The 22145-nt window shown below is 44.9% G+C and overlaps 1 protein-coding gene across 4 annotated transcripts in view; it reads right to left on the bottom strand.

Annotated features, from left to right (window-relative positions):
- The window catches only part of ATP9A (ATPase phospholipid transporting 9A (putative)), a 55429-nt gene that overhangs the window by 11397 nt on the left and 21887 nt on the right, over nt 1-22145 (bottom strand). For 3 of the 4 annotated variants that reach the window (XR_004243471.1, XM_032126746.1, XM_032126744.1), the window contains exons 6-22: nt 21273-21324; nt 20620-20714; nt 20207-20287; nt 19939-20014; nt 17807-17883; nt 17050-17210; nt 16223-16365; nt 15367-15479; nt 13834-14046; nt 8861-9022; nt 5352-5444; nt 4375-4458; nt 3308-3478; nt 1441-1539; nt 1099-1188; nt 867-1011; nt 310-374 (exon numbers count right to left, since the gene is read on the bottom strand). Coding sequence is in view for 3 of the 4 variants with exons in the window: in XM_032126746.1 (XP_031982637.1) it covers nt 310-374; nt 867-1011; nt 1099-1188; nt 1441-1539; nt 3308-3478; nt 4375-4458; nt 5352-5444; nt 8861-9022; nt 13834-14046; nt 15367-15479; nt 16223-16365; nt 17050-17210; nt 17807-17883; nt 19939-20014; nt 20207-20287; nt 20620-20714; nt 21273-21324 (1920 nt within the window). In the remaining variant the exon portion in view is untranslated. The remainder of the gene's footprint in view (nt 1-309; nt 375-866; nt 1012-1098; nt 1189-1440; nt 1540-3307; nt 3479-4374; nt 4459-5351; nt 5445-8860; nt 9023-13833; nt 14047-15366; nt 15480-16222; nt 16366-17049; nt 17211-17806; nt 17884-19938; nt 20015-20206; nt 20288-20619; nt 20715-21272; nt 21325-22145) is intronic. The other variant, XM_032126745.1, reaches the window with a different exon arrangement.

The raw sequence follows: 22145 nt of genomic DNA, 5'->3' as shown, positions 1-22145 counted from the left end.
ATTTAATTGTGCATGTAGGGTATATCTTATCAGTGTAATTGTAACTCCAGCATTTGGAGCATCTAAAACCCCCCAAACTAACATGAGGGTCCAAATTCAGGGATTCTGCCAAGAACCAAATAACGAATTTGAACTCCCTTTAACAGTAGTCTCCTTTATAGCCAAATTATTTCTCACGATAGGGCTACCGGTCTGATGATGATTCTTGTGGGAGCTTGTTCCCTTTCTTGCACAAATTTCTGAGGATTCATTTAAGAGTTGCTTGAAAACTGGCCACAGAAATTCTCATGAAACATGAGGTAATCTCACCTTTCCTTCAACTCCAACACCACAGTCAGCCTCCTGAATCATGCTAACATCATTCCCTCCATCACCTGCAGGGCAGAGCACAAACAAAACTGGGAGTTAAGCAACAGGGGCAATCTGCAACCCCACCAAAGTCATCTGCACCACACGGTAATATTACAAGAAATGCTTAACCCAATCAACAAGAGCAAGAGTTTAAATAGAAATCATGAATTTAAGTTCTTAAGTTTGTTTCAATAGACAGGTCAGTGATTGATTTATCTCGCTTGTAGGTGGTACCATTATATCTACAATGCTGAAACAAAGCTCTCAGATTAACAGTGGCACTTCACCTGGTCAGGTTCAAGCTCTGTTTTGCAAAGATGCCACCTGAAAGGGTTATGAGGAGTTTGGCACTGAATTTCCACGTGCAAAATTTCATCTTCGCAATCGTCCCAAAAAACCACCACTCCCTAAATCAGCATTTCCAGGTGCTATGAGATGATGTGAGACTGTTCCTCTAAAAGAAGAAATTGCAGGTGCCATCCTGCGTGGTCACCTCTCCCCAGCTGGTCACTTACCCACGGCACAGGTGAGTTTGCCCGTCCTCTCCTGGAGCAGCCTCACGATCTGGGCTTTCTGGGTGGGGGCGCAGCGGCAGCACACGACAGCGGGGCACTGGCACGCCAGCTCCATGAACTCGTACTCGTAGTACTTCAGGCACACCTGATTGACACACAGCACACACCTGATTGACAGCCTGCTCTCTGGGCAGGAGGGTTTCTCCAGCCCAGGCTCTGGGGCTGTCCCTACCTCCAGCGAGTCCCCCGAGATGACCAGGGCGCAGTCGTGCTTGCGGCGGAAGGCGTTCAGCTCCAGGTGGGCTTCTCCTCGGTTTGTCACCTGGGGGAGGATGGAAGTGAGCAAGGTGTGCTTCACTGGGGTGACAGAACAACAGAGAGTCCCGGGGGAGCAAAGGTAACACGGCCAGGAAACTGAGTTAGGGCATGCAGTCACAGAAACAAAAACTTGGGGTAGGGTAGAAAGCTGGGTCAAAAGAATAAAAATATCCTGCTGGAAAACAGCTGTGATCTCACACCCCTCCTGTCCCAGAGTGTGGGCCCCCTGAGAGAGGGGTCTGTGGGTGTTACTCACTAGTCTGAATATATGGATGTCCTGTGTCCGTGTCACCAGATGCGCGTTCTTGGCTGTACACGTGGCTGTCTCCAGCTTATCCCCTGTCAGCATCCACACCTAAAATCCAAACACTTCACGTATTAAATACAGCTTAACAGCCACGTCTGCAGGACCTCTGCAAGTACCACCTGCCACTTCAGGCTTATAAAAGGACTGTTAAAACACACATACAAATTATTCTTCTAAAAAACCCCTACTTTAAAACACACAAGGAAATTCTCACATGTGAAAGAAAGCAAAGCTCTTAAAGAGGCTGAGACACAAAGGAAGTTACAAACACCGTGTAACATTTTTCCCACCTGCAATATTTCAAGATTCTGCTGATAAACCCACAAAATGCAAGCTAAAAAAATGTGTATTTGCGTGTTAACGTGTCCCTCCCCAGCCATTTCTCAACCGGGCCCTGCTGCAGAAAGATCCCTCCTGGCCCAGCCAGAAATGTGGATGATGCAACTGGGGTTAGCTCAGTGCTGATGTGTACGTCTGGAACACACTAACTTGGTTGAGGGGTTTTTTTAGATATTTTTTTTTTTTAAACCTACACTGCTCCTTTTATTTAGTGCTGGTGAGGGGAGGGAGTTGGAAAGCAATGTCAGCAGCAATGGCTGGGAATTCCTTCTCCAGTGTAAATATATCACAGTGAGTTTGGTTTTTTCCACTGGTGATTTTATTCTTTCAAGACACTGCCCAAGAATATTTAATGAAAAATACAAAAACCTCAAGAAAAATCCCAAAACATCAACAAAAAAAAAAACAACACATAAAGACTCAATTATTTGTTTGATATTCTGAGGTTGGAAAGAGATTTGATCTTAACAAGATGGTCCCTGTCATGAATTGTGAGACCCTTTTCACTCTGGATTTACTGCTCATGTGCAGTGCCCTGATGAACACTGCAGTGCAAGGAGTGCTCAGCACATCCCACACCAGCTCCAGCCAAGGTGGGGAAAAAGGAAAGAAGGAAACCCCTTTGGAGTGCTGGGCCAGGACTACAACATCACTAAGGAACTCTGATTCCCCTGGTCTTACTTCTCTGCTGTAGCCTTCCCTGCTGTTTACAGGGATGGCTCCAAACAAAAAGCACTTTTGGAAGTTTGTCCCAAGCCTTGAATTCCACTTCCTACCTAACCCCCAAACACACAGCCCTGATTTGTATTGACAGCAGGGCTTCAGATTTTTGCTCACTTTGCGACTTAAAGCAGAGAAACCACAACCAGGACCTTTCACCTACTTTTCTTACCCAAATCTGAATGTTTAATCCATTTTTTCCCTTTTGCAAGGCTGACAAAGTTTTCAGAGAGAGAACCTATGCAGGCACCACAGCAGCTCCCTCACTGCTGAGCACAGCTAAGGCTGTAGGTGTGGAGTCAGAGATGCCGGAGCCCAGAAAGCTGGAAAAAACCCATCCAGTCCCTGATTCTCTTGGCTCAGACTCCCCTCTAGTGGCTACTGAAAACGTGGATATCCATAGCTCCAAGCCCAGCACGGGGTTCAGGCACCACAAAGCAAACACATCCAAACCTGCCTTGTTTCATGCCAACTCCCCGAAAGAAGAATTGCCCCAAAGGCTCCTGTCGCACCCCCCTTGTGCCCCCAGAGAAAGATTCCTTTCTCTGCAGGAGGAGCCAGGGTGTGTGAGGGGATGAAAAGCACAAGAGGTGACTCATGTGTTACCATTTACTCCTTGCAGCATGTTCTGTTCCCAAAGCAATGGTTAAAGGCCCAACAGGGCCCCCAGCCCCCCTAATTTCCTGCCCGTGCGACAGTGCCACGCACTCCAGAGGGTCTCAGGGTTGCTGCTGGAGCACCCCTGGGCTAGGCAGACCTTGATGCCAGCGTTCCTCAGCGTCTCCAGCGTGGGCCTGACGTCTGTCTGCAGCTGATCCTCCACCCCAGTGAGACACAGCAGCTCCATCTCCATCTCCAGGCTCTCGATGACCGTGGCCACCTTGAGGGAGCGGTCGTGCACGCTCAGCTTGGCCTGGACGTAGCGTGCCTGGGGACAGACAGCACGGTCAGCCTGCCTTTGGGGCACACAGGGCTGACCAGCTCCAGGGTGAAGCAGTTAACCTCCCTCTGTGGCCTTCCACCTGGTCTAGGGAAAGGTGGCCTCTGTGCACAGCCTGGAAACACAGAGTCTTTAAGGTCCCTGCCAACCCAGGCCACTCTGTGATCCCATGATTAGAGATGGAACCTGTAAGGGCTGGTGAACACCAGGTGCCTGTCACAGAGTAAGGTGGAAAGTGCTTCAGGGGGTTGTTGCTGCTGCTGGTGGGCAGGACAGGGCACAGCATGACCTTGGGTACACAAAGGCAGCTGCTGGAGTGGCACCTGCAGAGAGCCTGCAAGCAGCTCCCTCCCACCACGGGCAACACTTCTAGAAACAATGGCACCAGAGAATCCTGATCAGCTCCACTACCACATCTCTGCATCAACTGAACAGTTCCCCTTCCCATTCTGCCTGCCTGGCTAAGCCAGTCAGTGCCCTGGGGAGAGACCCAAACCCCACACGTGGAGCCCGTGTTTCCAGGGAGCTGTCTGGGTTGTATTCTGGTTGTTTGCAGCTTCCCTGGATGTCAGAATGCAACAATGGAAATTAAAAGCCAACACATTTCCCAAACTTGTCTAACAAATGATGAGAATTTGCAGAATTTATAACCACAAGAGATTATAAGGCAGGATTCAGGAACTGCTTGGGAGGGTCTTGGCTGGGATACCCACTTCATACCTATCACTTGAAAGGAACTGATTAAGAATATCAAGACATTTTAGAACAACAATTCTAGCAGACAGTTGGGAGACAAGAGGCAGCATTATCACAAGAGCTTTGTGAGAATCACTTCAGTGATTGTTTGTTTAAAAACAAAGGAAAAAACCCAAATAAAAACTTACTTCAAAGTCTTGATACTGCTCTTCCGTCAGAGACTTCTTGGCCACAACAAGAACCCTCAGGCCTTCCCGAGCCATGTTACCACACTGCAAGGAAGGATCACATTGTAAACCATCAACTCCATCTCCACTGAAATGGTTTATGCACAGCAGGGTGGAGATGGCACTGTAAGATAGCAAGTTAAGAAAATAATCATCCCATTTGAGCAACCCCAGTGAGTCTATAAGATCTGATAAAGTGCATGATAAACCTTAAAGAGGGGATCTGCAATGGTTTGTGACCTATCCCACTGATCAGGAAGAAAAATGCCCTCTCTGCTATACCAGAGTGACAGAAACAATCCCATTGATTAAATTTTCTCTAAGTAAAAAAGGGCACAAGCCTGTGATTTGTAGACTTCACATCTTTGGCTCTTTAATGTAAGACCAAGTTATAATTATTTCTCTGAAGACCAGAGAACCAGCAACTGAAGCTACTGCTGTGGCTGCCCCTGGATCCCTGGCAGTGCCCAAGGCCAGGCTGGACGGGGCTTGGAGCAATCTGGGACAGTGGGAGGTGTCCCTGCCCATGGCAGGGGTGGCACTGGATGGGCTTTAAGGTCCTTCTCAACCCAAACCATTCTGGTATTTCATGAACTCTGTGCCGCCATTAATGCTAACCTGACAAACACACCCCAGTACAAAGCTGCCAAATATACTTTTGAAATTAGACCTTACAGGCTAAAATAGAGCCAAGCACAGAATCAATCCCAGGACAAATTTGGTGAGTGTCAATCAGTTTTGAGCAAAACCCATTTTATGTATAGGACTTATCCCGCATTAAATATGCTGAACTGCCACTGACTTCCTTGTTACTGTGGATATATTTGGCTGAGGACTAATCCAATGAATTGCCAAGATCAGTGACCTTCTGGCTTGCAGGTATTTTAGCAGTTAGGTCCCCCCTGCTGCAGAGAGAAGCAGGAGCAGCCCTCCCGTACCTCCTCCTCCAGCCAGTCGTTGTACTGCACGATGCCAGCCATCACCACATCTGCCCCCTTCATGTAGAACGTGATCTCTCCTGTGGATTCATCCTGCAGAGCAAACACAGCAGCCTAAGCTGGGACAACATCAACAGATTTGGAGGGCCCTCAGCAAACTGAGTGACGAATTCTCAGCACAGCAGCCACAGAACTGGCTGCTCTGGGTCAGGTGAAGGGCCACCAGCTCCACTTCCTGTCTCAGGGCCAGAAGGAGATGCCTATTCAATTGCAACTCAGGTCCTTGCAGCAGGAATTAATGCTTTAGACAAGGAGGATCAGCTTTTTAATCAGTATCTCCACACAGACAGACCCCTCCCAGACCTGACTGCCTGTGAGTCCAGAACAGCCTCAAGCCCTCACCTTGAAACTTGATTTTCACTTACCTGAAACAACAAAACAGATGCACAAAGCTGAAGAGAGTCAAAATCACTCTAATTTACCTGCTCTGTTACACTGTATGGAATAAGCAGAATTAAAACTCATGCTTGCCACAGAAAGCTTAAGTTGCTGCCTGCCTTACCTGATTCAAGGAGTTTATAGGCTGCAAGCAAAGCATATTTGCATTACTACAAATTTAAAAGTCTCTTCTAAGCAGCTAGATACCTAAGGAGGCCACAGCTATGAGAATTACAAGCTAATGGAAACGCTGGCAATTTCCTCAAAGGAGACAAAACAATGAGTAAGGAACAAACTGCTGTGTAAACCAAGACAGCCACCAGGGATAGGAGGAAAACAAACTTGAAATGCAAAACCAAAAAGCCCAGGAAGGCCTGAAACAAACAGCTGTGAATGAAGGGGGCAAAGTACTTTAGGGAAAAAAAAGAAATGAAAGAGTGGACACTTGTTCATTCTCTCACTAATATGTGGGTCAGTCTGTTCCACCATGACAGAAATTAGCAGTGGAGGTTCTCACACAGGAATACGTTAAAAGCCCCATGTCCCATGGCACTGGCAAAACAGAGTTTAAACCCATAGCAAAAAAGGGGCAAAAAGTAGCACCTGAAGTGGATACTGAAACTGCAAAGGAGGAAGTCTCTTGGATAAGGAAATTAATAATTAGCCAAGGATAACAAAGCTCCTTTACTGAATATTATTGCCAAGCTCACAGAGATATTCACAAGGAAGATGCTCATGATTAAGCCTAAGTGTCCTGGAACATCCAGCCCTCACACACTGATACACATCCCAGAGGAAAACGGGTGTCACTCCTCCAAAACAACTAGAATCTGCTTAAATAAAACACACCACTTCTGGCAGCAGCCAAAGGTAAAGGTTTATCTATGAAATTATTTGATTAAAGAGTGTCTAACAACATCTCTGTAGGAAACTGAATAAAGACTGCACTTCCCGTGCTGCAGAGCTGGCTTAAGATAGCTGATACAGTATTTATATTGGACAAAAAGTCTAAACTATCTCCTTGCATTAGTCATTTCCTCTGCCCGAGTTCAGGAGGAGGTTAGTGCGTTCTCAGATCATGGCAAGATCACTCTATAAATCTACACACAGATTTGCCAGTTATACTGTTTTGGAGAAGCATCTTTTTCCACAATGGTCTGCCTCTGGCCACGGTTCAAAGGCTCCTTTCAATTCCAGATATGACAATAGCACTATCTCTGCTCTACAACAAAGATCATTCCACATGGGTAAGGGGAAAAAAAACACTAAGAAAACGAAGAATGGAAAATATTGTGGTCAAACAAACAGGCCTTCTTCAAAGGGCAAGATAAGTCAGTGCACACTATGGTGAGGAGGCTGCTTGGGTAGAACAGGATTTCTTAGAACTGAAATAATCAGGTACAGAAATAACAGCTGAGTGCAAGGAAACACTCAGATATTGCAAAAATATCCCAAACCAGGCAACATCTGCGACTTGTTTTCGCTATTAACTATTGCTTTATTTACTAGAAGTTACGTGTTGAAGGAGATCTTTTCCTAGGGGCCAGAGCAGCCAGGATGTGCTGTGGAGATGGTGCCTGAAGGGACAGCCCTGCTGGGCTGGACACAGGAAGCACTGCTCACACTCTGTCCCCAGGCTGTGCAGGAAGCCTGCAAAATTCTCACAAGGGCTCCCAGCAGCCAGAAAACTGCAGCTTCTAAGGACAGGCAGCACCTGCACAGGTGAGCAGAAAGGTTCCCCTTTGGGGTCTGCTCACTGCAGTGCTGAGTGCAGCTGCATCTCCCTCCCTGTGTATTTTCTTCTGGACACTTCATGCCGCTCACCCTCCCCTATTTCTATTTTTTAAACAAGCAGCACAGTTTAGGAGATGCACTGGAAAGGTCAACTCCCTTCAAGTTGTGGATCAAACCAAATGGAGTGCCTACACATGCACTCACATGTTTAATTAAAGCACATTCTACTTGATGACTACCTATTTATAATTTTTTTAAAAATGGAAATTATAACCCTGCTTGAAGATGTTATTTTGGAGTATACAGAAACATGGCAAAGCAACACCCAGGCAGTCAACCTTTGCTACTCAACCCTAATTCTGCACAGGGCACACAGGGAGATGATTTTAGTGGCTTAGAGAAGCTGAATGGCTACAAAATAAAGACAATCAACAGAGAGGGACCAATGCTTCTTTAAAGGTATTTACAGTCAGGATCTAGGCCTGATGTTACTCCCACTGACCACAAGTGGGAGTTTTGCTGGTTTTGCCTAAAATACAAACAGCAAAATCTAAATAGAGAAATACAAACTAGAAACCTTTTTGTTCCTAGTGGGGGAGAAGATAAATAATAGGAAATTTAAAAGGAATAAGCTTCAAATCAAAGAGAGCACTGTTACACTCATGATACGAAAATTTCAGGGCATTCCCTTCTGTTGAGCATATAAAGACAATTTAATGAAGCTCACCCTGGCTTTGATGGTCCACCTCTTAAACCTTTGATAGAACAGCATTTCATCAAAAGCTTGCACTTGCAGTAAAAGCACTGGGGAGAGAGGTTCTTTAGTCCTCCCTCTTCTACTGATAATATTTTTATTCTAGCTCTTGAAAAGATTGCCTGAAGTCTCCACATAATTTTCATTATAGAAGTAAATAATTTGAAGAATTTACACTTGCTGTACTGAACTGGGTACACACTGCACTTGTTGCAGGTATCCTCTGCAGCACAAGATATTTGTGGGAACACTCAAAGTGTACGTTCAATGCATTCCACAGATCTCTAAATCCCCAGATTTAACACAGTGATTACTTTGTACCAGCTCAGCCTCTCAGCCCACTTCCCCTGGCATCCCTGCTCTTGGGCATGTTTTCATACTCCAAAGTCTTCCAAGTGTTTCACTTTGTGTGGTGCCCAGGGAGGATGTGGATCTCGCTGACTGCTGATACCCCAGCCCCACCTGGATGCCCTCCTGTGCCGTGGGCTCTGGGTGACACCTCTGAGCAGGGAGGCCGGCCCAGGTGAGCCCTGGCTCACTGCCAGGCTGCCCGAGGTGTGACTGCCCCACCCGCAGCCCTTACCCGCACGATGATGCCCATGCGCTTGCTCTCGTAGGTGAAGGGGAAGATCTGCAGGATGGTGAAGTTGAGGATGTGCCCCCCCGGGCTCCTCAGCTGCGCTGAGGACTGGTCTCTGCCCACCAGAGTCAAACCCACGCTCTCTGTCCACTGCACCAGGGCCACCTGAGAGGAGAAGGATACGGTGAGGGGTCCTGCCACACCTCCCGAGGGAAGGGGTAGCAGGGGGCTGCAGAGAATTCATTGGTCGTTAATTCATTAGTCATTAATTCATTAGTCATTAATGGTGCTATCAAACAGATCCACTGATAAACACAGGTGCTCTGCCATGGCTCTCCCTAGAGGTTTTTTTCCCCCGATTCAGACACTTCCTGTCAGTATTTTCAGGGTTTGGGCAGCCCAGCTCATGTCTGATGCATCTGTGGCACTGTCCCACACCCTCAGCAGGAGGTGGTCACCTCCCTGCCTTCAACTGCCCCATTGCACTGGACACCAGGAATTTCTCCATGGAAAGGGCGCTCAGGCCTTGGCAGGGGCTGCCCAGGGAGGTTTGGAGTGCCCATCCCTGGAGGTGCCCAAGGAAGGGCTGGAGGTGGCACTCAGTGCTCTGGGCTGGGGACAAGATGGGCATCAGGCACAGCTGGGACTTGATGGGCTGGGAGGGCTTTTCCTAAATGATTCCATGATTTTGTTCCAAAGGACAACCCTCAGCAAGGGCAGGCACAGGAATCCTCCACCCAGCCCTGGGGTGCCCAAACCTCCTCGGGCACATCAGGGAAATCCCTTTACAAACAGTTACTTTCGGAAAGTGCCACTTCTCAGCTCGCTGTCTATGACATTAAGAATTCAAAACGATGCATTCACCCCAGATTTACAGTTTCAAAGCCAGAAACACTAATGCAGCACATTAAAAATTCGTTTAAAAAAAACCCAAACAAAATGAGCTCTGTGTTGTTCTCTATGTGTTCAGTAGTAACAGCTCAACAACAAACTTGAACAATTTTGCAGTGATCAGCAAGAAAGCTGAGGGCTGGCTCAGACACTTCTTAGCAGAGAACCCTTCTTCCTAAAGATTAAAAAACCCCAAAAACCAAAACCCCCAAAACAGCCCCTAGATTGTTCAAGGTTTAACTGAACTGAGGTGGGCATCGTTTTGATTGCAGCCTCTACTATTTAGAGACCTACAAAACTGAGTTCTCTACAAGCTCCCACTCGACTGCAAGCAGAGCCATGCCAGAAGACCAAAGTCTGTATTTTGCTTTCCTGAGAATGCCCCGGAGTGCCCAGCTCAGCTGACACATCCATCTCAGGCTGAGCTTGCTGGGATTTAACTGCAGAAGCTGTCTGGGCAGTAACAGATGGAGCAGCAGCTGACATGAGCCCATCTATCACTGGCCTCCAGAAAAGATCAAGGGATACTTTCCCTAAACAGATTTGAAATACTGGAAGTGTTTTACAGTGACATTTTCAATGGCACAAGAGTGCTGGGCACAGGGTTGCTGTCGACTTGGAAGGTTAATTATCCCTTCTGCCTTTCAGGTTCTGCCTCTACTGTCTCAAGCAACCACAAATACCTCCGTTAAAAATGAAATTTATTTTGGAAAAATCACAAATAAAATTAGAACCTGTAAATACATGCACTGAGTCTAGATTTTACTAATGAATTGATACAATTGGGACTAACTGGAGAATCTTTAGTGAACTCAGCTCCTTTTCATCCCAAAATCAGGCTTAAAAGAGAACCTAAACCAAACTTTTCCTTTCATAAAGTAGTCTTAAATTGTCAGATTAAAAAAAAAAGTAATTGAGTTGGCTTTGCCTTGAAAGACCTTTAAATCAATTTGAATCAATATTTGGCTTAATATTAATAAGTTTGTGCAGGCTTACTCACAAAGATTACGACAAATCAAAGGCTCTTTCAAGCTTATCTTTCTCGAAAGTTTCCTCAAGCCATCCTCAGTGCATTAAAGTGTGCAGTTAGATAATCCTCCTAGCAGCCTCCCAGAGCAGAGATGGAGCTTGGCTTTCTGATACTCTGGTTAATAAATAATTATTGGGAATTATTCCCAGCATGATGCTACGTGATGTTCAGTGAGTGCAGCCCTGGCTGTTCTTCTGCCCGTGTTGGTGAGCTCCAAAGGCCTGGAGGTACAACTCTCTGCTCCCAGCTCAGCCTGTTAAAGCATCTCCTTTCACAGACACCTCGGGTGCTCTGAGCCACAGCCAAACGATGAGAAATATTCAGGATGCAAAAGTATATTTACAACTTAGAGGAAGGAGAATTAAAAGCAGGCTTGAAATGCCTCAAACACCTTCAAGGGAGCCCATGCTCACTGATGAGGGAAATCAATAAAGTCTCTGCCAGCATTTTGCAGCTCAGACCAGGCCAGGTCTGACACAGATCTGAGCATTTCAAAGCACAGCAGCCCCAGCAGCTCAGCACAGCATCCTCAAACTTTGCTCTCTCCGACAATTAAATTACCCAAGCCACCACTGAAGTGGATATCGACTAATAAATTTCATTCTAAAGAGACAAATTGATCCTTCTGTGCCATGAGCTGCTCTGCAGGGTCCCCTTTAGGTTGCCTAGGCAGGCAGACAGCAGGCAGAGACCAATTGATCCCGCACCCTTTCATGTCCTGGCAGCTGCCGCCGTTGTCAGGGTTAAAGACTGTTTGCCCAGGAATCCCAGGCACTCTTATCTCTGATCAGATTATATTTATTTCATTTCCCCTGTTAGTTACTGTATGGCTGCAACTGACAACTGGCTCGCAGAGCCCCAAGGCTGTAACTGATATCTGAATAAAGATACTTCAAGACTTCTAAATGGCAGCGTGCACAGGAAACAAATTTAGGAAATCCTGCTTTCTGTTACAGGAAATGAATCCTATGCCAACTGGTAGAAATTACCCTTGCTGTTAAAGTAAAGAGAATACAAGTTTTTGTACTCATTTCATAAACTGACCTTCCCTGCCACGGCAATATTTTATTGATATAGGATTTCAAAGGCTGGCTTTAACAGGAGTCCAAAGCCATTCCCCTACAGGGAATGTTATTTAACAGCATTACTCCCTTCTCAAGGACTCCACTTGTGTAGCTCCTGCATTTTGTACCATCTAGGATGACATACAGAGCACGGCTAAATAATATTTGTATATCTAAGACCTACAGACAAAATTTCTTCAGTGCAGCAAAGCATATCTGATTTCTGAACCTGCTGTAATTCTCTACTTAAGATATCACAAGAAAGGAAAAAATAATTTAAACAATAATCTTGGACAGATTAGTTATCATCCTATAGTAAAACAAATAAACAATATCCCCTGGGTATTTCAGGAAAATTGCTGTGTAAATATTTTAAAGACAAAACAGTATAAAGAGTAAAAGAAAAATCACTGACTTCACTATATACCACAGTATATATGTAAATAAACCAAGATCTGTGCAAAAACAGCCTGTAAATGCTTTAGGAGAAAAAAAACCCACCAACTTAGATGCTGATCACAAAAATGACCATCTGGAAATCATTCAGAACTCGTTTCAATGCAAAGGCACTTCTCTCTGTACGCCGCCTTTTCAGGGAGAGCAGCACATTCTAGAGGAGGGGAGCAGGGAAGCAAACCCTGCCCCAGCCCATGCCTGGGACAGGACACCCACACCCTGCCCAGGGAGGAGCTGCTGCTGGCACCTCACTGCAGCCACAGCCACGGAGGGGGGCACAGCAGAAATGCAGCTTTTGCATAATGCACAGAGGAGAACACTGTACCAAGTGAATGAACTGCCTACTTTGGGAGAAAAACACCCTAGGGAATATTTTGAATGTATGTAAGTGTGAAAAGCAGCTCTGTGCCAGTCTTTCAGTAGCACAACAGTCCCAAAATCCTCACACAGCTGGGCTTCCAATGAGTGCATTTAATTCCATGCAAAGCATTTCTCTGACAATGAGGCAAACCAGCTTCTTCTCTGATGGCAAAGGTGGAAAAGTGATTATCAGAGGCAAAGCTGGTTTGTTTAAGGCAATAAATGGAAGAACCCTTTGAATGTGGTCAAAAGGGTGATCTGATCTCATACTCTCTCAGTGGGATTCTCAGGGGAAGTTTCACACTTCAGTGTCTCACCAGCACAGAGCAAATGTAATTGTACAAATTAATAGAGAGCAAAGTCTGTTACTTCTGTTGCACTAAAAGATGTATCCAAGAAGCATAACCAGTACATGAAGCCACATTTTATTCCTCCCATCTTTGTCACAGAAGGAAACAACACTATAATTACATTTCCCAAATTTTTCAGGGGGTGGCAAACAGCACTTGAACTGTAAGTCCTGTATTGAACCTGATCTCTCATATGCTCAGTAAAAGTCTCCAGTGAGTCTCTGGAGAGCTCTAAAGCTTCTCCCCACTGTGCCACCTGCACAGCCCTGGCTGCACTGGGTGCTGGCAGAGAACTGGCAGCTTTGCTCTCAAACAAACCTGTGCACTTCACTCCCTGCCCAGAATTAACCTGGGCACTGGCTCTGTGCACCTGCATGTGGGATGTGCTGTGGTTACAGTGATTTACAGCTTTTCACTGGTCTGGAAGGTCAAACACCTCGCAGAGCTGAACTGTGTGAGCATTCCAACCCTCTTCCACAAGCTGTCCTCCCCCAGACAAGGTAAGATTGCTCAAAATTTACCAAACGTGGTCAAAGGGATTCACGGCATTGAAATGAAAAATATACCCTGGACAAAAGGTGAAGAAAACAGGAGCAAAATTCTGTGATGCAGAGGCTGGTACAGCAGCCAGATACCAGTCTGGAGCTTCAGGCAGAGAGGCTGAACAGCTGAGAGGGCACTTACGGTCTATTCATGGCTTATCAGAGCAACAAATGCATTAAAATATTATCCCCTTCACTAAACTGGAGCACTTTCCCCAAATAACTGTGGGGTTTTCCAGCAGCCAGCAAGGTCATATGGACGATTTGACGGCCCTGGACTGACCTCGTCGGGGCTGGAGGCCTGGTACACCCTGCAGGAGTCCTCGTAGTGGCGCTCGGCCTCGGCCTGGTCGGTGACGCCGTTGGACTCGTACACGGGGGTGACGTTGTGGCACAGCGCGATGGCCTTCACCGCCTCGTGCACGCGGCTGCTCATCGTGCGCCGCACCTTGGTGGCCAGCGACAGCCCCTTCACGGCCGGGGGGTCCTGCGGCTGCTGGGGGACAAAAGAAACCAGAATGCAGTGTTTTCTTGGGAAAAAGTAGTATTTAAAGCAAGTTTTTACTTCAGCGAAGACCGAAGCGGCTGTGCAGGCTCGTGTCCCCAGAAACGAGACAACACTCCAGTGCAACCCAGCTCCTTTAGCACTGCTCCCAAAGGGCCCCAAAAGATTTACCAAAGTTTTGGATGGCACACCAAGAAAAAGCCACTTTCTGCAGATCCACCAAAGGGTGACACACACACCTCAAAAAAGAGAAACCATTTTTTTACCCCACGAAAGACCAGTGGCTTGGAAAACTTAAGAGTCACTTGGATTTCTTATGCAAGAGAATATAACTGCTGAAAACACAAAACAGATGACTTGTATGGAGCTAGAAAATCTTAATTACATTCATTTAATTTTTAATACTATTTTTAGTATCAGAATGAGAGTCTTCAGATAATTGCACAATTACTAAATTATCCCAGTTGAAGAAGGGACACACAGTGATCCAGTTTCCTGCTCTGTTAACCTTTAGTGTCAAGAGGACAAAAGTTTCACTTCCAGGTCAAAGGCCACAAGATGGTAAAAATAAGAGCAAAGAATAAGAACTACAGTTCAAAATGAATCATTGCCAGCAAATGCTTCTCATTATAAGGAATCTCATGTGGTAATTATAAAAGTTTTATGAGACATATCCCTCACCAGGGTAATTCCATATGTTATTTTCCACACTAGTGATTAGGACCCATAAGATCTTCAAATTTAGTATCACTGCTCATCAGCACTGCTGCCAAAATCCAACAGCAAACCCTGAGCTGAAGTGCACTCAGTCACTGCTCACACACTGGACTAGTCAGTCACCCAAATGTTCCTGACAAATATTGGATTTGGCAAATAATTAACCAGTAGTCAAGTTTTGTCCAGAGACTGAGTATAAAATGAAGGCAAATAGATCTGAAGTTTGGGGGCTTGTGATTTGGGGGGTTTTTTGTTGGACTGTTTTTTTAATACAGTTCAGTAATTTAAGGGTCTTAACACCAAGAGAAGACTCAAATGCTAGGAAGGAGAAAGGAAAGACACAGCTGGATATCTAAATAAACATTATTTTAGACTCAGACCTCAGCAACAAGACACAGGTACACACTTACACTTGCATGTGATGTGAAACAACCCACAGAATGTAACAGGCAATTTATGCATTAAGCATCCAAAGACCTTCACACTTTGCCAAAAGTAGTTCATAAGCAGATCCCTACCATATTAATTCACCATTAGCCCAGTGATGTGGAAAACTTTTGGGAACAGAGAGTCAGTGAGTGCAGTTAACTGTACCTGTGTGTAAATGCTGAATATGTGGCTCTGCACCTCGTCCATGGAGTCCAGGCCGTACGCGACCGTTCCCAGGTGGAGTCTCTTGAAAACCATCTCATTCTGGGTGAGCGTCCCTGGGAAAAGGCAGCACCATGGAGTGGGAACGACACCCCCATTCCCCAGCACACCTCCTGTCCTTGCTGTGCCTCAAACACAGAGAAACCTGAATTTGGGCCTGAACTGGTCACTGCACTGCTCCCAGCACAGCCGAGGCCGGCAAAAAACCCCGGTATTAACAAACCTGGGGGATGATTCTCCTGGGAAGTGGGGGTGCATAAAGAAGCATGAGATTCACCCCACAGTCAACGCCAGCAGGAGCTGCAAGCATAGTTCTGGTCCCACTGGAACCACAAAAGAAATTGGACACTACTTCAGCGGGACCAGGATTTTATGTCAGACCAAGCTTTTCATTACAGCTCAGGCCTTCAATTCAAGCCCAGGCTCACAAGTGTAAGGACAGCAGCAGACAGTTTCTGCCCATATATGTAAGTTATCTTAACCTGGCTTTGAAAAACTAGCTCTAAAAAGTTGCTTTTAATTTTATTTTTACTCTCAGCTTTTGTTTTAATAGCTTTAAGTGTTCCTTCAAGTAGTATAATATTCCTGTCCTACCTTATTTACAGTGCATTCAGAACAAAAAAAAAAATGCAGAACTTTTGTTCAAAAATTAATTCAATCATATTGACAAAGTGACAGGAAATGTGTATTTCTTCCAGTCCAAAGAAATCTCACATTACCCTCTTCTCCTGGCCAAAAACATACCAAAATCCAAACAACAACATACCATGACTCAAAACTGTATTTTCTGCACCAGTACCTGTTTTGTCTGTAAGCAAATAGGATATCCTCCCCAGCTGCTCAGGGATAGTGCTGGACCGAACCACAGTGCCAGGGATTTTGGAATCTCTGCGGATCACCCAGCTGTACACAATCTTCCCCATGTCCAGATTCACACGTAAACTATGCAGGAGAAAAGGGAAAAAGGAAAATGAAAAGTATCACCAGGTAAACTTTGGAAAAAAATCCTTGTGAAGTGCCACAGTGCAATGGAAGGACACGAGTTCCACAGTGAATCTGAGATGCCAAAGGGGGGCTTCAGGAGAAGTTTACTCAAAGTTAGTGCTCCAGTGGCAAATGTAATTACACTGTAATGCAAAGACAGATGACAAAATTACCATGAAATAGGATGAGGGGAAGGTGGACACAGAGTAAGGACAGTGATGGATACCAGAGAGCAGATTAAAAATGGAACTGAAATGAATCCCAGTCCTGCACCCAAAGTAAGTTACTAATCTACTAATACAGTATAATTTTAATATTAAAGTTTCTTTCACCTCTAAATGTATTACACTACATGCTGTATAAATAACCCTCTTTTTCCATTTTTTGCTCTGTTCTAATCAAAGTAACCAGGCAGTCCAAACACTGAGAGAAGGGGCTTTAAATGCCTAATCCACAGCCTGAGCCAGTAAATGGGTTCATAAATTGAACAAATTCAGCAGAACAACAAAGCAATTCTTACATTTGAACAGTAACTTCATTTCCACTTCTAGACTTGCTTAGCCATGAAATGAGGAACGGGTAGGGAGGAACACACCGAGCAGGCAGCATTTTGCTGGGCAGCATTAACAGCTGTCCCCTTACCTAATGGGAATGATGTTTGAGAACAGCAGGAGGAATCTGATGATCTGGAGGTACCAACGGCCTGCAAAGTGCTGAAGGGCCACCATGACCAGGGACACCACCACGAGAGCCCCAAACAGGATCTTGGTGAGACAGTTCACCTCCAAATCAAAAAGGCCAATCTAGAACAGTAGGAGAGAAAGATTTCAAGCAGACAGATGAAGATGTCAGCTCAGGACAATATTCACAAAGGAAATGAACTGCCATTCTATCTAAAGAGCCATTCTCCACTAGTCAGCTTCTTCTAAAACACTACAAACATATTTAAATGTATAAACAATGCTCTTGCCAGCTTATTAAATGGTATTTCCATCCCTTAGAAGCACAGCAGAGCATGCAGAGGTGTGAGAGGACTCACGCTGCCAAAAGCTGCAGACTGTGTAAACACCCCTGCACCGTGTCTTAGCTTTGCCATAACAGAAGAATGCAGCAAAATAAGCTTTTCTATTCTAACTGGGACTGTCCCATTATGAACATGTAAAACAATGGTTTTGACAATCTTAAAAAAGTGAGAAGACACATGTATAATAGGATCAAAAAAAAAGGAGAAATAAGTTCTGTTATGGTAACTACCTTAAATCACAGGCTGGAAAATATTAATTATTCCTATGAGGTTGTCCCTATAGTGTGTACATAGAGCATTTGGAAGGATCTTCTTTAAAAAAATTATCCATTTCTGACCCTTATTATTTATGATAAGCCTGTTTCTTCACCGTACCTTACTTCTTGGGTTGGAAGTGTTCATCACACTGCGCAGTTCCCTTCCAGTGTAGAGGACAACTCCCACCACAGTGCCTGCACACACAAAGGTTTTTGCTATAAAAATACTTGTCAGGTAGAAAGGATTCTTAGCAGACTAATTTCAGAAGCAACAAGAAATTCAAAAAGCTGGTATCTGCAACACAACCCCTATGGAAACACAGACTGGAACAGGAAACATCCTCCAGTCAGTAATTCTTCAGTCACAGGGTTGGACTTGATGCAGCATCACAGACTCCATCAGCTCATGGGAAGAGCAGGCAGCTTTGCTCTACTTTCCCTGCCCCCCTTTTGATGCCACTTGTCTCTCCACACTATAAATGAAAGTTGGTAGGGAATGGAGGATTGGTTGGATGTCCTCCCACCCCTTGGAATCCCACTTTGGTGCTGCCTTCCACCAGACAGTGGTCCTTCATTGTGTCTCAAAATTAAACCAGCTCTGGGCTACGGTTATTCATTGGTAAAGGTTGATACAATCAGAGTAAATTCAATGAGTTTCAGGGCTCAAAGACAGAATTACCTTATTTTAAAATCTACAATTTACTTTAAGTGTTTATCTAAATACTGCTCCTACCAAAGTGAATCATAGCAACTCCTACCTTCCTGTAACAGATGGAGCTGCTGGGAGCCCATCCGTGGATCTTAATGCTCTGTCCGACAGTTGCTAAAGAGCTGAGAGCAACAAAGTTCTCCATTTTCTTCTTGCAGAAACATAATTCAGTTTAGCACCATAAACTACTGGGTTTCTATGGGTTTTCTCTTAAAGACTTTGCAAAATGCCATGAAGAAAAAGCCATCTACCATCAACAGTTTAAAAGCTGCTATTGCCAAGTGTTAGGAATCTGTAAAATGGAGAAAACTAACTCTAAAAAAAGCACTACTGCCAATACATTCCTACTTTATACTCTACTATTCCCCTGCTCTCATTAATGATCAAAGTTTTAACAAGCTGCAAGTGACTTATTTTTAAATAAGACTGATTCAAGAGAGGTGGTTTCTAAAAATATGCTGAGCAACATTCCTTTAAAAAAACACCCCCAAAAACAACAACAAATGCCTGGAGCCAGATGGCAGGTGGTGGTAAGATCATCACAATTCAAATCAGCAGATGGCAAAGCTACTCCAAATCCACTGCAAACAGTCAGAGTCAGACCCAGCCTTGCTACAGCAGATGGAGAAAGGCACATTGCTCTGCCTCATCTTACAAGGCCTGCCCCAGTGAGATGGCACCACAGCTCCCAGCAGAAGAAAAATAATATCCACATTTTCTTCTAACAGAAACAACCTATGACAGGCTATTTATTATTACCACAGGAGAAACAAAACTGGGTATTGTATTGATAGGTCAGTCAAAATGAGAGGAAGCACCTGCCAGGACTAGAAAAAGCTTGAAGACACATTGATCTGTAAAAAAAAGAGTGTTTCTAGTAGGTTTATGGCCATTTCAAACAGACTCAATTGCATAAATCCTTTGAAATTATATTTGCAAATGCACTGTCAAGTCTCTCTATTTGACAAGTTTAATTCCAGAACTGGACTCCAGAATTCCACTCTCTTCCAGCTACTGCCCAGCAAACTCGGCAAACACACTGGGCAGGAGAGGAACAAGGCTTTCACTTTGACAAGCCTCTACAAGGGGGCATTGATTAATCTCAGGCCTTGGGAGTTTATCGTATACAGGAGTCAAAATCTGTCAAAGACTTGATTTTTTTTCCTTTTTTAAGAGTATATTGGACAAACTCAATGGAAGCACTTACCTGGAAATCTTTCATCTTAGCTTCTGTTACCAGAATCCATTTGACACCATTTCTGTTACAGATTAGGATGTCAATGTGGAGAGCAATTAAGTGCTATTCTGGTCCTGGATGCTAAAGAAGGGCCCCAAAGGCCACTCCACTTCTTTCTCATCTAGGAATGTCCAAGAGGCAATTAGATGTCAGCTCAGCTCCCCAGAGGTGTTAGGACAAGGGGTAACCTCATTCCAACTGCTAATTTCTCCAACTGACAGAATTATTATTCCATCACAGAAATACCTTTAAAAATTGTTAACATACTCCCTTAAAAACAATTTTACATGGATCTCCACCTTACCTGATGCAATCACTGTGCTGGCCCACAGGGTGTTTTCTATGCTTAAACTTTCATTTACTGGAGGATCACTGTCCTCCTACAACAGGATAAAGAGAAAAATAAACACACTTGTCAGGAATGCAAAAGAGCAGAGGATGACAAGAGTCCCACAGAGGTGTTTGGAGAGGGCTGCTGGGAGAGTTGGCACAGGGATTTCTGATGGGGTGGAGAATTTTCATAAACCTTGGTGAATCTCTGGTTGATTTCAAGCACATGCCAGCAGACTCACCCTGGTGAAGGTCCCCACGAAGTTGTGTATGTCAATATTGGGTTCTTCTGCATAGACATAGGAGCGGATTTGCAGCAGGTCCTATCAAACAGATAGAGAAGTCAGCCACAGCTTAGCAATGTACTAAAGTTTTAACAGAATACTTGGGCAAGAGTTACTTATCAAGGGAAGGCAATTCTAAACCATGCTACCTACTGCAGCCCAAGAGTCCAACAGAAAACACACCTGGGCTAGCAGTTCACTGAGGGGGATTTCCTGGGGTGGCACCTGAGAGACTCCTGGGACTTATTAGGTGTCCGTGCCCCATAAAAGAAATTGCAGCCTGAAAACAGCCAGGGACTGCAGCACCCAGACATTTTCAGGTAAAACATGCCCAGAGTTCCCAAGCACAGAATTTGCAGGCAGGAGCTTACAGAAGCCGTGGGCAGGCGCTGGGTGCAGGTGACAGGCAGCCGCAGCTTCCAGTCCGTCTCCCCATCCAGCTGGTCCGTGCGAAGGAAGCAGGACCCTGGGGATGGGCAACAGCAGTCAGGGATCCTTCCACACCTGCCCTAGGCACATCTACAGATAACTCATGGGGTGGCTTCCCCTCTAGGATATGCATATCCTTCCTTCTCTGAAAACAGCGTCTGATTCACATTTATTAATAGCGAAAGGATGACATTCCTGCACCACATTCCTTTCCTTCCACTAGGCCAGAATTCTCTGGGCTATACTTTTTAAGACACTTGAAATGTTCCCATTTATCTGTTTTCTAATCCTTCTGATCAAACATTTCCTTATCCCACACTTAACAAAACAAACCCGAACAGCAAGTAAAATGATTTGTATCTAAAATGCAACCAGAGTCATTTACCCTGGACTCAACCCCCTACATCCTTTGATTAGCAAACAAAACGAGAGTATAACATCCTGAGAAGTGGTGGTCCATAAAACCACTTGAGTTCTCTCTCTCTCTCTAAAATTTTACTATTATCTATTTCTTTCACATTTCCAAAAGATAATTTTCTCTAAACAACCAGTGAAAGGTTAATGGCTATTTTGACAATTGGTTCCAGATGTTTACCATTCTTCTCCGACGTCCTCAGGAAGATCATGTCAGCAGGGACCCTCTGGTTCTGGGAGGAGAAGAAAGGCCATTATTGTGCACCCAGCCCTGCACGCGTGTGCAGCGCCTTCCCCAGCCCCACTGAGAGCAGCAAAGGCACAAAGAGGATTCCTTTGTCAGCCTGGAGCTTGGGATTTAGTTTGCTTTGAATCCTGAACTCGCTTCCCTGCAGAATTCCAAGTGCAGGATAATAACTGGTGCCAGCTCCCACTGACCAGACCCAAGGGTTAGGTTTACAAAAGGGCTGGAGAGTAATTCTAGAAGTATGAAGAAATCTTAAACTAATGCTGGTTTCCTTTCAAGGAGTCCCATGTTAGCACAAAGGTTGTATCTGTAATCTGCAGCTACCAATTTTCTCTTTTCGCACTATTTTCATACTAATGGCTTTAGAGGTCACAGCTGCTTGCAGAGAGTGTGTGGGAAAAACATAAACTCAGTGGATAAAGAAAACCACATAAAAATTTGTACAAAGGGGGAAATATACCTGTGTGTACCAGTGCCTACAAATGGATCACTGGGTCTCCCAAAACTGCAGTGTTTATACCCAAACAAACACCTGGATGCTGCATTCGTATCAGGTATTTAACCTGTGTCTAACAGTCAGAGAAAGGATAGGGAGGCTCTTTATCTTGCTGTAGTTTAAGTAGAAAAATGAGGTTATAGGTGCATGCCTACTGATTTGCCCTCATTTGTAAAGATAATGATGCCATTGGTGGTGTGGGGAACCCTGACAAGTGATAAAATACTTTAACTTGTGTTCAACACCTGACATTCTAAGCCTATTGTAAAATATGTATGAATTTAAAAGATCTCATTTCCAAGGTCTTGTAA

The sequence above is a fragment of the Corvus moneduloides genome, chromosome 17, assembly GCF_009650955.1.
Source record: "Corvus moneduloides isolate bCorMon1 chromosome 17, bCorMon1.pri, whole genome shotgun sequence".
Lineage (NCBI taxonomy): Eukaryota > Metazoa > Chordata > Aves > Passeriformes > Corvidae > Corvus > Corvus moneduloides.
Note: the sequence above shows the minus strand (reverse complement) of the source record. Positions and strands in the feature narration are given on the sequence as shown.